This window comes from Chiloscyllium plagiosum, chromosome 6 (assembly GCF_004010195.1).
Source record: "Chiloscyllium plagiosum isolate BGI_BamShark_2017 chromosome 6, ASM401019v2, whole genome shotgun sequence".
Classification (NCBI taxonomy): Eukaryota; Metazoa; Chordata; class Chondrichthyes; order Orectolobiformes; family Hemiscylliidae; genus Chiloscyllium; species Chiloscyllium plagiosum.
Genome location: NC_057715.1, coordinates 106,725,161 through 106,743,407, shown reverse-complemented (window position 1 = coordinate 106,743,407; position 18,247 = coordinate 106,725,161). Strand labels below are relative to the sequence as shown.

Below are 18,247 nucleotides of genomic sequence, written 5' to 3'. Positions count from 1 at the left end.
TTTGTACCTCATTTTTTTCTCTGCGTATTTCCTTCTTAGTAATCCTCTGTTGTTCTTTAAAAGCTTCCCAGTCCTCCGTTTTCCCACTTATCTTTACTATGTTATACTTTTTCTCTTTCAACTTTATATGTTTCTTAACTTCCCTCGGGTTGCCCCTCAACTTCCAGTGCTCTAGTGAAAACAATCCTTATGGCAGATGCAGTCCAATCCAGGCAATATTTTGGTAACCTCTTTTGCACCCTCATCAATGCCTCCACATTCTTCCTGCAGTGTGGTAACCAGTCTGCACATTGAGGCACTAGTTTGGAAGGTGGTTTTCAAGAAGCTTTGACATGTTGCTGTAGTACATCGTATAGATGGTATGCAACTGCTGCCACTGTGTGCTGCTGGTTGAATGTTGAAGGTGGATGGAGTGCAGAGAAGCTCATTAAGCAGGTTTTGTGTTTCTCTGGGCAGTGAAGATGGTACTGACCAACTGCTTGGTTACTGGTGAACACGGACCAGGCTGCATGGTCTGGTATCATGCTTCCCTCTGGTGGTCCTGGGGGAAGAAGACATTGCTCCCCAGCTCCAACTTGTTCACCTGGACCTCCAGTTCCTTGCCCAGAGAGCAGGACACCAATCTTCCATCATCCAACTTGTTGAAATGATAAGTACAGGCCTGAGCAGGGCCACTAGGGATTACAATACTCACCTGGGTGTGCAATTGCTTTTTAAATGTGTTGTGGGCACCAGAGATGCCAGTGTATCCTGGGATACCCAATCAGTGGCGAGTTCTTTAAGTAGCGGGAGCGTTGGGCTAGCGTCAGACATGAGAAGCAACATGAGTTGTAAAGTTTGGGAGAATATGTAGAGAAATCTCAAAGCTTGACAAAATTAACCCAAAACAAAGTTAGTATACACGTACGAACAGAATCAAGAACAGCTTCTTCCCCGCTGTTATCAGACATTTGAATAGACCTCTTTAATGTTAATGTTGGTCTCTCTCTGCCCCTTCTCAGCAGCTGTAACGTTGTATGCTGTGCTGTGTCCTGTTACCCTGATGCACTTGTATTGTACAATTTGCCTGTAAAACAATAAGACAACACTTTTCACTGTACCACAGTACATGAGAAGGTAATAAATCAAATCAAAATAATAAGTAAGACTCAGCCCATAACTTATCTTCTTTGGCTCAAATCCAGACCATTCAGCATTACTCATCGCTGAATACTGACAGGCTGTCAGCTCAATCTGCAAGTGATTTCCTGAAGAGATATTCATTACTTTGAACAGGAAGCTAAATCAGCAGTTATAACCTGGGCTTGGCTTTAACAGGTTAATAAAAGTAAACAGTATCCGTTAATGCATAGAGTGGCTATAATAACAGTCATCAGAAATGGACAGTATTTTCATAGAACAGAACTCACAAGAATACAAAGGCTGAATTTTTGCCTTTCATATCTACTTATGATATAGCAATTTACAAAAACAGGTCTAGTTATTTCAAAAATTAATCGAGCAGTTAGTCAAAATACTAAAACTACATGTTGAGGTGATCAAAGTCGTTGTCTGATAAATTTAATATGTGTCAAGTTAGCAGAGCCACCACTGCAGCATCTGGGTGTTTGAAGAGAGTTCTGTGATCACTGACAAACACGTTGGCTGCAAATGTGCTGAGCTGGAGTTTGAGGTGTAGACATTGTGGGAACTCGGGAGCGAAGGAATTATCAGAAATGCTGGGATCCAGGAGACAAGTCACATCCCTTTGGTGAGGTACAGATCACGATTGTGAGGAGAGTGTATTAGTGAGTCAGGCAGGTAAGGGGTCCCCAGTGTTTGAGAAGGTTTTGCCTCTGCCCAAATCCAACAGTTACAAGGTTTCAAGGCTGGAAGAGCAAACTCACAGTTGCACCGTGGTACAGGATGTCATTCAAGCGAGAAGTTTGGAGAGGAAATGGCAGCAATGATCTGATTAATGGGGACTGACGCACAGTTCTGCATAACTATGATGAAAAATTCTGAAGGCTGTGTTGTTTACCTGTTGCCAAGGTTGAAGACATGATCTCATGTCTGGAGGGGAATTTGGAATACAAGGACTTTGGTGAGACCACACCTGTACCAGGTGACTCACCATCTGTTGAATGTTTTACGTATATAGTCCTAGGCTCCCAGAAGTCGAGGATCAACCACCCTTCTCAAGAGCTATTAGGGATGATCAATAAGTGCTGCCCGTACCAGCAACACTCACATCCCACGAACAAATAAAAATAATTAAATGGATGTGATGTTCATGCATAAATTCACCGTTAAACTGGGAATAGTTATATCAATTTTAATAGTATTGCAGATATAGGGAGAATGGGGGTGAATTTAAATCACGATTGCTTTTCCCTTCTTAAGCCTTTTGTTTGACTTGCTGTTTTTTTTTCCTTTTTATTCCTTTCACTCACTGAGGGAGATGAAAAGGTGTTCCACACACCTTGGTTTTTGAATTTTGAACTAAAACAGCTGTAATAATTCACGAAGCCTTTCTGGAAAGAAACACCATTTATTCTTAAACACCAAAATATCATAGCATACAGAGGCCACTCCCAGCCCAGGACAGATAGTTCGGGAGACACACCCCTGAATCTGTTTAGTTTTATTTTAAAAACTCTATCTTCTTAATTAACCTATTCAGAGATGTTAACCACACCTCTGGAGCAGGTGGGACTTGAACCCAGGGGTAAGGACGCTATCACTATGCCACAAGTGCCCCTGTTAGGAATGTAGCACTACTCTTCAAGATTTGAATTAATCTGTGGCTAATTCTAATCAATTCCTCAGCCATTGCCTTAACCTGACTGCCAAGGTGTGAGTCTGCTTTATAAAGGGCTCAGGTGATGAGTTCTGGCTGGGGGCTGGCCATTGCCTGTTACCGAGGGAACTCAAAGCAACACTTTTCACTGTATCTCGGTACATGTGACAGCAATAAATCAAACTCAAAGCATCAGTGTCCTACTCAGCAAGCTCCACAGGGAGATGGATTAGTGATTCCCCATGTGCCTTGCTGGATTTATCACAACAGAGAAATCCTTTAAGATGATATCAAGTATGCAGTTTATTAATAAAATAATCAAAACACACGGGAGTTGCTTTGCTACTCCATATACACACACAAGTACACAGGTTATTGAGGAAAATAGGGCTGGTGAGGAGATAGATCATAAATTGAATTTATTTGGTAAATCTAGAGGTATTAAAACCAATTCAAGCAAGCTACAACTTCCCAAAGGTTAGTATCCATTAATAGTTCCCAGAGTGAGCTGGGAGCAGTGGCTTCCCATCTTGCAGATGAACTATATACTTCTTTCCATTGAGCAACATGAAATAGTGATGGACAACCTGAGGCAAGTTGCTATCCCAGCTTGGAGTCCTGTTCTCCCTCTAGATGTCAAACAACACCTGACCTAGGATCCTGGAACTGTATACTTAAGCTATTCAACCAGCTTGGATTTGTATGATGAGACAAACTTAAGTTGCTGATAGCCCTTCTCCATGGGATGATTGAAAGGTCATTGAGCTACCAGTGTTGCTTTATCTGCCCCTTCAGAGTTTCCCTTGTTTAGTGCAGAAGTAAAAGCATTGCTATCCAGTTTACATGATGAACTTTGAGGTTTTCCTTTGTCTTGATCCAACTAGAGGCAGACGGCTCATCTCAGGAGAAAGTGAGGACTGCAGATGCTGGAGGTCAGAGTCGAGAGTGTGGTGCTAAAAAAGCACAGCAGGTCAGGCAGCATCCAAGGAGCAGGAGAATCGACATTTCAGACATAAGCACTCTCGACTCATCTCATAGCCAATTGTATCAGTTTAAGTTGGAATCTCTATCTAACACAGAAGCTTCTGGAAATACGATCATATGATCGAACCTGCCATTCTGTGACTGGGTTTGCTTTCAATGGCACACTATCCCGATTTGAGTATGCTCTGAATCAATGTCCACATTTGCACTTCTGCTGTTGACTTTCAAAAGAATCAGAACCTAAATACGAAGGTGAGGGAGACAACAGTTTTCTCTTGGAATTAACAAAACTAGAAAGTGCAGGAGAAACTCAGCAGGTCTGGCAACGTCTGTGGAGAGAAATCAGAGATAAGCTTTCAGGTGGGGTGACCCCTTCAAATTAACTCTGATTTCTCTCCACAGATGCTGCCAGACCTAATGAGCTCTTCCAGCAATTTCTGCTTTGGTTCAGAACAGCAGTTCTGTAGAAGGGTCACTGGAATTGAAATTTTAACTCTATTTTCTCTCCACCAGTGCCATGAGACTGGCTGAGCTTCTCCAGAAATTTCTTTTTTTTAAAGATTTCTAGCATCTGCATTTCTTTATTTTGTTTTCTTTGGAATTTCTCTTCATGCCTTTCAGCCATGAATGTTTATGGTTTATTGCATTATAAGATAAATCCAATCAAAATTCTCTATGACACTGTAATGCTCAGGTATCTTAAACTTGCCTCTTCGCTCTTGTGGATATGTTGAGGCATCATCCATTAGATTCCTTTGAAGAGAAATTGCCTCACTTCTGAGATTTTAATAATAATCAAGGAAATCTAATGAGCATTGGTGTACCTTTCAAACCCACAACCACTTCTACCTCGAAGAGAAAGGGCAGCAGATATGTGGGAAAACCACCCCCTGCAAATTCCTTCAAAGCCACTCACTGCCCTGACTTGGAAATACATCATCATTCCTTCACTATCACTGGGTCAAAAACCTGGAATTCCCTCCCTAAGGGTATTGTGGGTTTACCTACAGCAGGTGGATTGCAGCCATTCAAGAAAGCAGCTCACCCCCACCATCTCAAGGGCAACTAGAGACAGGCAATAAATGCTGGCCCAGCTATTAATGCCTAAGTCCCATGAGTGAAATGAAAAGTCATTAATTTTCATGCTTCAAGATCAGCAATTTACACCCTGCAGTCATGACTGGGTTTGCTTTCAATGGCACACTATCCCGATTTGAGTATGCTCTGAATCAATGTCCACATTTGCACTTCTGCTGTTCGACGATCTTGAATTGAACTCATAAAACTGGGTACAAACAATATGTGAGTCAATGCAAAACTTCTTTCGAATAATTTTGGTATAAACTGCAGTCATATCGGAAAACCTAAACCAACGCGTTACAGAAGAACATAAGAACTAGGAGCAGGAGTAGGCCCTCTGCTCCCTCGAGCCTGCTCCGCCATTCAATAAGATCGTGGCTGATCTTTTCGTGGACTCAGCTCCATCTTTCCCGCCTGCTCACCATTACCCTTAATTCCTTTATTATTCAAAAAATATCTATCTCAGTTTTAAAAACATTGACTGAAGTAGCATTCACTACTTCACTGGACAGGGAATTCCATAGATTCTCAACAATCTGGATGAAGAAGCTCCTTCTCAATTCAGTCCTAAATCTGCTCCCCCTAATTTTGAGGCTATGCCCTCTTGTCCTAATTTCACCTGCCAGTGGAAACATCCTCGCTACTTCTATCTTGTCTATTCCCTTCATAATTTTATATGTTTCTATAAGATCCCCCCTCATTCTTCTAAATTCCAATGAATGTAATCCCAGTCTACTCAGTCTCTCCTCATTAGCCAACCCCCTCAACTTCAGAATCAACCTAGTGAACCTTCTCTGCACCCCCTCCAGTGCCAGTATATCCTTTCTCAAGTAAAAAGAGCAAAACCCCATGCAGTACCCCATGCCTCACCAGCATCCTATACAGCTGTAACATGACCTCCCTGCTTCTAAACTCAATCCCTTTAGCAGTGAAGGACAAAATTCCATTTGACTTCCTAATTACCTGCTGTACCTGCAGAACAACCTTCTGTGAATCATGCACATGGACACCCAGGTCCCTCTTGCTGCAACTTTTTACATTCAAGTAATAGTCCTTTTTACTGTTACTCCTACCTAAATGGATGACTTCACATTTATTAACATTGCATTCCATCTGCCAGACCTCTGCCCACACATTTAAAGTATCTGTACTCCTCTGCAAAGTTTCACAGTCCCCTGCACACTTTGCTCTGCCACTTATCTTCGTATCATCTGCAAACTTTGACACACTACACACATTCTTCACATTTTTCTTATTGTGGTCTAATGCCTACTCATCATAATACATGCACCTGGCTTTCCATCAGGACTTTGCAACTTGGTTTCATTTCTTGTGAGTTTTATAGCTCAGGTTGCTAGGTTTTGGGATACAAGTGAAACTCAAAGATGCTTCAAACAGTTTTCCATTTCAGAAAAGCAAGACAGGCTGACAGAGTGTGTTGAAGATCAGGTATGAGAGGTTAGCTCTCTCTCTTAAGTGACTATAGGATCATAGAAGATTTACAATAGCAGAGACCATTCAGCCCACCTTGAACTGCAGCCTGTGTGATGCATAAAATAAAATCATAGAACCCCTACAGTGTGGGAACCAACCCCTCCGCCCAACAAGTCCACACCCTCTCTCCGAAGACTAACCCACCCAGACGCATTCCCTACATTTACCCCTGACTTTCCCTGAACACTATGGGCAATTTACCCTGGCCAATCCACCTAATCTGCACATCTTTGGATTGTGGGAGGAAACTGGAACACCCAGAGGAAACCCACTGAGATACAGGGAGAACATGCAAACCCCACACAAGACAGTTGCCCGAGGCTGGTATCGATCCCAGGTCCCTGGTGCTGTGAGACAGCAGTGCTAACAACCGAGAGACACCATGCCGCCCAGACCCTGAGCAGTTTGGTCGAGCTGCTAAGCCATTTTGGAAGGTATTGATGGGTAAATGGCACTGCTGTGGGTTTGGAGTCATCTGTCGGCCAGGCTAGGTAAGGACTGCAAATTTCCTTCCCCAAAGGGCATTGTTGAACCACATGGGTTTTTTAAACCAAAGCCTACGCTTTACAAAAAAAAGACATTACTAAGATTAGCTATCAATTCCAGATTTCTTGATCAAATTTGAATGCAGCCACGGTGGATGTGAATATATGCTCCCCACTCCATTAGCCTGGATGGTTGAGTTATGAGTGCAGTCCAAGGCCAGCCTGACCATGTCGGTAAACTAGGTGGCTTCACATACCCAGGATGTCCTGATTGGATTCACAATCAAATTAGTTATTTTAAACAGTCACTGCATGTCATTCCTATGAACACAAACAAGATACTTGGTCAGTTAATTTGTCTTGCTGGTGCTGGTTTCAAAGGATTACATGGTGGGTGGCACGGTGGCTCAGTGGTTAACACTGCTGCCTCACAGCACCAGGGTCCTGGGTTTGATTCCCGCCTGTCTGTGTGGAGTTTGTACATTCTCCCTGTATCTGTGCGGGTTTCCTTCCACAATCCAAAGATATGCAGATCAGGTGAATTGGCCATGCTAAATGGCCCACAGTGTTAGTCAGGGGAAAATATAGGGAATGGGTTATGGTGGGTCTCTCTTCAGAGGGGCGGTGTGGACTTGATGGGCAGCAGGGCTTGTTTCCACACTGTAGAGAATCTAATCTAATACAATGGCAAAGCAATAGGCCATTCAGCCCAAAAAGCCCTGATGATATTTATGCTCTACCTGAGTCTCCTGTTTTTTTTCTCTTTCTCCTTTCATGGGATGTGGGCATCCCTGCAAAGTCAGTATTTGTTGCCTATCCATAATTGCCCATGAACTGATTGGCTCTCCAGGTCATTTCAGAAGGTGGATAAAAGTCAACCATATTCATGTGCATTTGGAGTCACATGTAGGACAGACCAGATAAGAATGGCAGATTTCCTTGCCAAAAGGGGATTATTGCACTAGATGGTTTTTTATGACCCTGAGACTGGCTTTCAATCATAACTTTTATTCATCCAATGACATTCCCATCCTCACACTCACTCATTCATTTCATCTCACTATCTCATACTCACTCATTTTGTGACACACTTACTTGCTAGTCATTCAGCTGAAATCATGTGACATCTGGGAAATGCTGTTTGAGTTCACTGTTCAAGATTATTTTCAGACCTAATTACAAACAAAGCTGATGTTCAAAGAACTGAAAACGAAAGTCTACTTTCCTATACTTTAGAACCCAAACTCTGAAATAATATAATGAACTTTTATAACACAAGAAAGTGGAAACTTTTTGTTCAAATTTCACAGTAAGATTAATTTTGTCATGATTCGGAGATGCAGATGTTGGACTGGGGTGTACAAAGTTAAAGGAAGGAGCGTCGCTCCGAAAGCTAGTGTGCTTCCAATTAAACCTGTTGGTGTTGTGTGATTTTTAAATTAATTTTGTCGTGTTTGATAAATTGTCGAACATGACTGTACATGTTCGAAGGTGTGAAGAATACAGAACTATGTCTCTTACGTCAAAGCTCATTTTGATGAAATCAAATGGAAAACAATTTATTTGCAAACTTTGGTAGTGTTGTAGAACAGAGAGACCTAGGAGTTCAGGTACATAATTCTTTTAAATTTGCATCACAGCTAGACAGTGGCTAAGCAAGCGATTAGCACACTTGTCGTCATTGCTCAAACCTTTGAGTACAGGAGATGGGACATCATCTTGAGGTTGCACAGCTTGTTGGTGAGATCTCTTCTGGAGAACTGTGTCCAGTTCTGGTTGCCCTGTTATAGGAAGGATATTATTAAACTGGAGAGGGTTCAGAGAAGATTTACCAGCATGTTGCTGGGAATGGAGGGTTTGAGATATAAAAGTAGACTGGAAAGATAGGTTTTCTTTTCACAGAAATGTAGGGGTGGCCTTAATGAAGGTTATAAACTTATGAGGGGCATAGGTAAAGTGAAGGACAAGGCCTTTTTCTGAGGTTGGCGGAGTTCAAAACAAGGGGGCATATTTTTAAGGTGAGAGGAGAAAGATTTAAAAAGGACTTGAGGGGCACCTCTTTTACGCAGAATGTGTGTAATGAATTGCCAGGGAAACAGGTGGGTGCAGGTATTGTTACAATGTTTCAAAGAAATTTGGAGAAGTCCATGAGTAGGGGAAGGTTTGGAGGAATAATGGGCCGAGCACAAGCAGGTGGGACTAGTTTACTTTGGGAACATGGTTGAAATGGACTGGTTGGACTGAAGGGTCTGTTTCCATGCTGTATGACTGTAAGACTCTATTGCTATATTTCTGCCCTTTTCACATTTGTCTATTAACTTAACCATCTATTTCCTTCTCCCTCAAATATTTAGCTAGTTTTCCTTTCAATACAGTTCACTCCAGTGAGAATAGAACGTGTCAGAGTAACTCAGCAGGTCTGGCAGCATGCATGGGAAGAGAAAGAGAATTTATCCCTTAAGTCTTCCAAAGAAATGTTGTATTTGACTCAAAACATTGTTCCTGCAGTTCCCTCCATAGATGCTTCCAGACACGTTAACTTTTTCCAACACTTCCTGTTTTTGTTTCACCCAGAGTATTTTGCTTTTGTTTTACAGTTCTCTCCGACAACTCTCTTTGATTTCCATATTTTCACTACTCTTTGAGTATAGTGTTTCTCATAAATTTCCTGTTCAGTTTCTAAGTGACTATTTTAAATTGGTGGCCTCCAGCTGTGCTCTTTCTCAGATGAAGCAAAATTCTGTCCACTCTATCAAAATTCTACAGACTTTTGAGAAGCTTTTCTTCAGACATCCCTATATTTCAAGAGGAAAAGAGACCAGTCTGTTAATCCTTGCCTGATATGTAAAGTCAGGTGTTTCTGCTGTAATCATGATAAATCTTTTCTGCACCCTCCCTAGGGCCTATACATCCAATTTTGTGATAGGTGCCAAGATTTACATGCAATACTTTCAGTGTGGTCTGATATAGGTTTACTGTAAGTTTCCTACTTTTCAATTCCTCACATAATACATGCCTTCATGGTTTCTAAGACTCATTGTGTGGAAGGATCATAAGGGAGCCTCAAAATGTTGCTTGCACATGAGTCTAGAGATGTTTATTTGAACATGTGGCTAAGTCTGGATGGCCTATACATTAAATTGATGAGAATAACTTTTGGCCACACTGCTATCCACTGTGGGTAATGATAATTTGAATGGTTTGAAAGATCAATGCAAAAGCTGCACAAGCAATGATCTACCTCTTGACACTGTACTACACATCAATATTTTCAGCATCTGCCGCAATCTTGCTTGAATGTTATCAAAAAATGAATCAACCTTTCAAGGTGTTAATCTCCTCAAACAGGGCAGAGCTAGTGTTAGAATTGTGGTTACAGTTGTAACTGCTCAATAAGAAATTTATAGTAATTATCATACCTCAATTTAACACCTGACTTTACATGGAAAGGATTAACAGACTGGTCTCTTTTTCTCTTGAAATATAGGGATAGCTGATGAGAAGTCTCTGGAAAACTGTAGAATTTTGCTTCATCTGAGAAAGAGCATAGCTGGAGGCCACTAATTTAAAATAGTCACTTAGAAACTGAACAGGAAATTTATAAGAAACACTATACTCAAAGAGTAGTGAAAATATGGAAATCAAAGAGAGTTGTTGGAGAGAACTGTAAAACAAAAGCAATTTAGTCTGGGTGAAACAAAAACAGAAAGTGTTGGAAAAAGTCAGCAACCCTGGAAGCATCTATGGAGGGAACTGCAGGAACAATGTTTTGAGTCAAATACAACATTTCTTTGGAAGACTTAAGGGGCAAATTCTCTTTCTCTTCCCACACATGATGCCAACCTACTGAGTTACTCTGTCACATTCTATTCTTTTCAAACCTGTCCATGTCAGATTCTTGCTTCACATGCACCAGCAACAAGATCGTATAGTATTCAGCTGACGACTGGTACCTGATGGCTGATGGCTGGATATAGCATCAAAGGAAGATTTCCGTTCTTGTCAGCAAGCATAGTTTTTTGTATAAATGTTTGAAACAATATCCAGTGGTGAGCTGCACTTGTTGCTAACGTCACTGTTACAAATAATTACTGATAGTTTAATGTAATTTTTCAAACCTGTGTATTTTCATACAGCAATTCATTGATAAAACAGCACCTTTATGCAGAGCTAATGTTAATAAATGTGGAGTGTGAACTTTGGCACGATAGTACACCCAGCAAATCACAACGCAAACTGGAGGAACAACATAGTTAAGCTTTTGTGTTGAAAGATGTTATAAATTTCATGAGGAAATGTAACTAAGACAATTTTATTAATATTTGTGTAACATTTTGGGGTTCGTTTTAATTAGAAGTGCTAAGCTAATTACAGTCATAGATATTCTGAATCAACCTGTACAGATGTTTGATGAGACTCAAGGAGTGGCACAATGGCTCAGTGGCTAGCACTGTTGCCTTACAGTGCCAGGGACCAGAGTTCGGTTCTGGTCTTAGGTGCCTGTCTGTGTGATGTTGGTACAATCTCCCCGTGTCTGTCTGGTTGCCTTCCATGGTCAAAAGATACCTAGGTTTGTTGAATTGGTCATATTAAATTCCCCATAGTGCCCAAGAAATAGCAGGCTAAGGTGGATCTGCCTTTGGAAATGCAAGGTGATGGGTGGGATGCTCTTCAGAGGGTTGGTGTGGACTCAATGGACCAAATGCCCTGCTTCTATACTGTAGGGATGTTATCAATTCTTCAGGCTAGGTGCTTTACAAGCTTCTGGACTCAATATTAAGATTGGGAACTCACTTCCATTTCATACCTTTCTTTCATTGTATTCACTGTCATCATGGCCTCTCTCCCCTCCCCCCATTCCACTGGCTGTTCTTTCCGGTCTAGGAGTTAGACACATTATTGTTCTGCCACTCTCATATTCCAATAACTTAATCAGTGCTATCAACATCCGTTTCTCCCCAGCTCTCCAATCCTCATACTATAGAATAAATCCTGCCCCTTCCAAATTTCACGTCAGCTCTGATGAAGAGTCATCTAGACTTAGCTTGCTCTCTCTGTGTGGAAGCTGCCTGAATCACTGCAATTTCCAGCATTTTTTGTTTTCTGTACAGATTCCAGCATCTGCAGTAATTTGCTCCAACATATTTTTTTCAATGCGGTTTACTCATAATGTTGTTAATTTATCAAACCATTGGTAAAATAATTCATTCTGTTGAGCCATTGAAAAGATCAAAAGTCCCAGAAAAATATTTGTCCTGTTGAAATCCAGCCTTTTAACTTTTCAATAATACCACATTGTCTATCACAATGCAATTTGAATATATTTGCCGCCATTATTTTGTCTGGAAAGTCTGAAATTATTCTAAATATTCACATTGCCCCCTATCTTCATGGAAACTGAGAGGAAAGCAGTTAAAATTGCAAGGGCTTTACCCATCAACTACCCATAAACTTCCCACAATCTTCCATTTTAACTTCTATTTTTACTATTTGCTCCTGGGATCTGGGTGTCACTGGTAAAGCCAGCATTAATTGCCTGTCCCTAATTGCTATTGAACTGAGCCATTTTATAGGGCAGTTAAGAGTCAACCACATTGCTGTGGATCCAGAATCAAATTTACAACAGAATAGAAAAGTACAGTATAGTTCTTTCGTTTAAAGGACATTAGCATAACAGATGAGTTTTTATGATAATTAACAATGGCTACTGTTAGGCCACCTTTTAATTCAAGATTGTTTATAATTAATTCAAGTTTCGTTAGTCTGTCATGGTGGGATTCAAACCTGCAACCCCCCCTAGAACATTTAGTCGAGGATTCTGGGTTACTTGACATTGCCAATACAGCACCACCTTCTGCTGTCTGACAGGCTTGCTTTCCAGGTGCTAACCACTTTTTGCATAATGAAAGCTTTCTTATTATAAACCTTTGATTCCGTTGCCAAATTTTCCTCCAAATCATTCAGTTGCTGCCAACAATGTCTGTTTGTTTCCTTCACCTTAACCCTTCACGATTTTCAACTGCTTTAACAAACCTGGTAACCTTGACAGTAATCCCGAATGTGACTGTAATCCCTCATCCACAGGAACCTTTCTTTTACCAAAACAGAAATTGCTGGAAAAGCTCAGCAGGTCTGGTAGCATCTGTGGAGAGAAATCATAGCTAATAATTCGGGCTGAGTGACACTTCTTCAGAACCCAGTCTTGTACCATCGCTTGTAAATATTACGCCAAAAATGAATAATTTTTTCTTTCTCTATTTGCTGTTACAGGATTCGGAGTCTTGCCCCTCACCTTTCAGAGGTCCTGCTGAACAATGAACAGTTCAATAGAAGACTCCACAATACAGATGCTCAACAACACTGTGATGCATTACACCTTGCCAATGATCTATCTGGGCATTTTTCTTATCAGCACTCCCCTGAACGCCATCGCCCTTTGGCTCCTCTGCTGCCGCATGTGGCCCAAGACTCCCACCATGATCTTTTCCATCAATCTGGCCATCACTGATCTCCTGTACAGCTTGACGTTGCCCTTTCAGATCATCTACCATTGGAACCGGAACAACTGGCAGGCGGGGGGGCCACTCTGCCGGCTAGTGACTGTTCTCTTCTACGGCAACTCGCACTGCTCCATCCTGACGGTCATGTGGATAAGTGTGGAGCGTTACCTCGGCATTGTGCACCCCTTACACACCTCTCACCTTCGCACGGTTAAAACTGCCATCCTGCTCTGCTTATTGAGCTGGCTGTTTGTCCTCATGGTCCACTTGCCCTTGATGTACAACGAGCTGACCTATGATGTGCCCGATCTGAAAATCATCACCTGCTTCGATATTATTCCCCGCGATATGTTTCCCGCTGTTTATTATTTTTACCTGTACTACTCGGCACAGATATTTCTATTTTTCCTTGTTCCCTTTGTTGTCATGACGTTTTGCTACTCCAGGATTATAAGGACCCTGCTGAAGGCACCGGTGGCTCAGATTAGAGAGTCGAGGAAGCAGATAGTCTATCTAACGATCGTGGTGATGCTTGCTTTCGCCATCTGCTACCTCCCCACTCAGATAATAATGATTGTGCATTTTGTCCGCTCCCACCTGAAGAGACCCATCTACATCCTGTATAAGTTCTCCCTGACTCTGAACAGCTTAAATGGCTGCTTCGATCCCTTGTTGTACTACTTCGCCTCGAAGGAGTTTAGACGGAAGGTCCAGAAGATTCTGCCTTGCATTCCCGTGGACGATAGTGACAGGACGTCGAGTAACATCGCTCTACCTCTAGCTGCTCAGGGTAGTCAGTAAATGGATGCTCCTCAGGACTTCAGTTTGAGCCAGCAAAGACACACTCTACTGTGACCAGAAGCATATGCGCCCCTCAGACAGTCGACAAGAGTCTGGAAGGAGAGCAACTACTATCAGTTGAGCTACACTAAAAGGGCAATGCTTGAATACACGGCATTATGAAATGTAAATGGAACCAGACAGAATGTGTGTCTTGTGATGTGGAAACATAGGCAGATGTTCCTCAGGCAAATATCAAGAGATGTTATCCATCCAGCTTTACTCTTCTTACCAGCAGAAGGATATATTTGGCAGATGTAGAGAGAGAGAGAGAGACAGAGAAAGCAGGAAAGGTTCATCAGACTAATCTTTGCATGCTGGGATTATCTCTTGTTGTAGGAATGAGGAGACTAGACCTGTATTCTCTAGGATTTAGAAGATGAGAGGTGATTTCATTGAAGTGCAGGAAATCATTTGAAGACTTGACAGCAGATGCAAAGTCTAGAATCAAAAGACACATTCTGGGAATGAGAGATTAGACAGTTAGGACTGAATGGAGGAGGAGTTTATTCAGAGGCAGGTGAAGATTAGAAATTCTCTAATCCTCCAGAGGGTCTTGGAGGCTCAGACATCAAGTGCATTCAAGAAAGAGATCGATATCCTCCGAGATGTTAAAGATATCAGCGGTAAAATGGCATTGAGGTAAAAGATCAGTCATAATCTACTTGAATGTCAGAGCAGGCTTGGCGGGGGGTGGGGGTGGGGGGGGGGAGGTTGCTGAATGGCCAATTTTTGCTCCTATTTCTTATGTTCTGAAGAAAAAAAGTACCTCTTGGCCCATCTCATCTGGTTGTATAAACCTGCTGAAGAGAGAAAATCCATGATCTACTGCACATTTTTCAACTCCGAAAGCTTTATGTTCCACTAAAATAAAGCTAAAATATTGACATTATTTCACCTGCAAACTCGCATTCCTATGTATTTATTTATTTAATGGCTTTGTTTACAATATGCTTTATGGTCTAAAATCTCTACCCACAAGATAAAAGCTGGCTAACATTGGAAAGGAAAAGTGATGGATAGTTACAATAGAAAATTTAGATGAGGAAGATTGGCTCAAATGGAGCAGAAGTACCAGCATGGTATTGTTAGGCCAAATGGCCTGTTCCTGTGCTGTCTTATCAAAGTGGTGCAAAGAATTGGTAGCATCTACAATCAGCAGATAACTGATCACAATGGGCAGCCCCAGTGTGGTGAGGGAATAAATTGGTCCTGCTGTCTTCATTAATCTGCTTGAACTGCACTCCACTATTTCAGCAACTTTATCTTAATTTGCGGGCATGTGGTTATAGGAGAGAAAAAACTGGCATCACTGTAATGTTCGTCAGAGTGTGGTAGTGGGTCAGACAGTGGTCAGGTCATCCTGTATAAGGTAGTGTGCAAGGTCCAACCATCTTCATCAATGACCTTTGCTCCCTAATATGTGGGAATATTTCCGATGACTGCGCAATGCTACGTGACTCCTTAAATACTGAAGCAATCAATGTTCAAATGCTGCAAGATCACACAAAATTCAGCCTAAAATCATATTCGCACTGCTCAAGAATCATAGCAATGACCATTTCCAACAGAAGAGAATCTGACCACTGCCCCTTGACATTCAATGGAATCTCTATATCTGAATACCCCACTATCAACATCCTGGATGTTAGGATTAATAAGAACTTGAATTGGATCAGCTGTATAAATTCTGTGGCTACATAAACAAGTCAAAGTTTGGGAATTCTGTGATGAATAACTCTCCCCTTGACTCCCTGGTCATCAACTACAAGGCACAAGTCAGGAGTGTGATGAAATATTGTCCACTTACCTGGATGAGTGCAGCTCCAACAATATTCAAGAAATTTGACACCATTCAGGACAAAGTAGCCAGTTTGATAGATATCCCATCACAACTTCTAGTATTTACTGCCTCTACCACCGATGCGGACTGGCAGCAGTTTGTGTCATGGTCTATCCAGGGAGCTGTATTTTTTGTTTGTAAGTAGAAAGAGTTTGCAATCCCTTGCATTTACTAAACAATTAACATCTAAAGATTCTAGCCTTTTTTCTACGCAAAGATAGAATAGCAAAACAATTTACAACATTTCCAGAATTTATAATCTAACTTCCAGAATTAACATGAGGTAAATATGGTTAACAGACAGACCCTGCTGGAACACACCTCGGATTGTGTCACACAATACATGTGGTTGAGACAAGTCGCACAGATTTCTCAGCAACTCCTCCCTAAACATTAGGGAGCTGGTGTGACACCAATCTGATTCAAATGCTGAATCATTTAGAAGGGATTCCAGCACTTCACTCTCAAAAATGTGGCCTCAGCACTCCCTCAATTGCTGCCCGGCCATGGGCTGCCTCAATAGCTGCTCTCGCCCTGGTGCTTCAATCATTGCCCAATATTGTTATTCACTTAACTCTTGAGGCTGGTCTACCCATGGGCACAATTCACAATTTCACAGGCAGCTAGCTTTACTATGCTGACACTGCTGCAGGTCTCTCTAGCCTGTAATATTAGTCAGATGCACCAAGCAAATACTGCTTGTGGGCTTCCTTTAGCCCAATGCTTAATTCCCCTGATTTCTTCTGTACCCAACTGCTATGGATGGTTCTCATGGATTTTCTGAGTTTGAATCTCAAATCAAAGCTAGATCTAATGGCTCTCGGGGATGTTCCTAGGCCTTCAATGCCCAGATAATGTTGTAGCATCATCTTTTCAGTTTGGAGCCACTTCCCCTTCTTCAGTGTGCCTGAATGATCAGCAGCCTGAATGTAGGACCCCAATTGTAGTAACCCTCTTGTTTCAATTGTTTGCAACCAACTCACAAAAATTGACTGTTCAGTGACCTTTGAACATTTATGCGTGACCTATTAAAAACCTCATAACAAGCCCAGCCCTTGTTCTTATACAAGGTTAAATGGAATAGTCAATGGACATGTCTTGTTTCTTGAATGCAACAATCTTGACAGGCTGCCAGCTCAGACACACAAATAGATACCAACTAAAAGGATGGATTTTATCACACATGACACTTGGCTTTATCCCTGCTTCTGAATGGCTGGGTTAAAATGTGAGAAACATTAAATAGGGAGATGTATCTGGGGATCAGGAGGTCTTCTCCCACATTTATCTCCAATTTTATACCGCTGCAGCATTACAGGCGATAGCATGATGGCAAATGTATTTAGACTGACACAGATTTTGATAATCTAGATTGACTTCAGTATGCAGTGGGTGTGCCATTCTTAGAGGTGATTGTTTTTCAGATCATGCATTGAAATCAGGCCCCATCTTTGTTTCTCATGGAAGGGTTGACTTCAATGGCTAGACCATTATTTATCACCGATTCAAGTGCCCATTAAAGATCACATCTTTGAATAAAGAGTAGATCATTTGTTTTGGAATCCCTGAAGGAGCTTTATTCCTCACCCAGCACCCCATCCATCTGACTGTGAGACAGTGCTGTGCGCAAATTGATGGCAATATCGCTGACAAAACTGCGGTGACTCATTTCAGACGGTCTTTGCTATTTGTGATGTTCTTAAGAAACTCCATTAAAAAAGCTCTTTTCACCTCTTGCTCTGCAAATGGTTCAAGTAGGGCAGGAGAAAACGTCAGCGGAGGTTTACAGAGAGGGATCGGTTTTGGTGTCTATTGGAAGGTAAATAGTCAGGTGTCAGGTTACTTATCGGTGGTGTTACTTTGCAAATAAAACAAATACTTGAAGATTAGCACATGGTGACCAATGTAATGTTAATAATAAATACTCTGCTCATTTGCTAATTGTATCCATGTGCAAATGATGTCAATAAACTGCTTTGGACCCTACTGCTGTGTCTTTTAGTGCAGTCTGTTCTGATAGAATGCAATGGTTCCCTTCCCATGCGGTCCCATGTTATCAGAAAATTGTGTAATAGCAGCACCAGTTATACCAAAGCGACGAGAATCGCATTATAGCCAATACAGGTAAGGAAAGTTCGTGTTCTACAAATAATGATCTAAATTCTTCAGTTGAGTTATAGCCAATTAACATTGAAAAAACACGCATTATAGCAGAACCGAGAATCTTCATGGGAATCCAAGA

At 41.6% G+C, this 18,247-nt stretch overlaps 1 protein-coding gene across 4 annotated transcripts in view; it reads left to right on the top strand.

Moving 5' to 3' along the window:
• LOC122550917 (P2Y purinoceptor 8-like) overlaps nt 1–14,839 on the top strand; it is a 75,890-nt gene extending 61,051 nt beyond the window's left edge. For 3 of the 4 annotated variants that reach the window (XM_043692364.1, XM_043692361.1, XM_043692363.1), the window contains one exon: nt 13,093–14,839. In XM_043692364.1, coding sequence (XP_043548299.1) covers nt 13,137–14,123 — 987 coding nt within the window. In that variant the 5' untranslated portion in view covers nt 13,093–13,136 and the 3' untranslated portion in view covers nt 14,124–14,839. Of the gene's footprint in view, nt 1–10,821; nt 10,872–13,092 lie in introns of those variants that run through there. The other variant, XM_043692365.1, reaches the window with a different exon arrangement.
• The last annotated feature ends 3,408 nt before the right edge of the window (nt 14,840–18,247 follow it).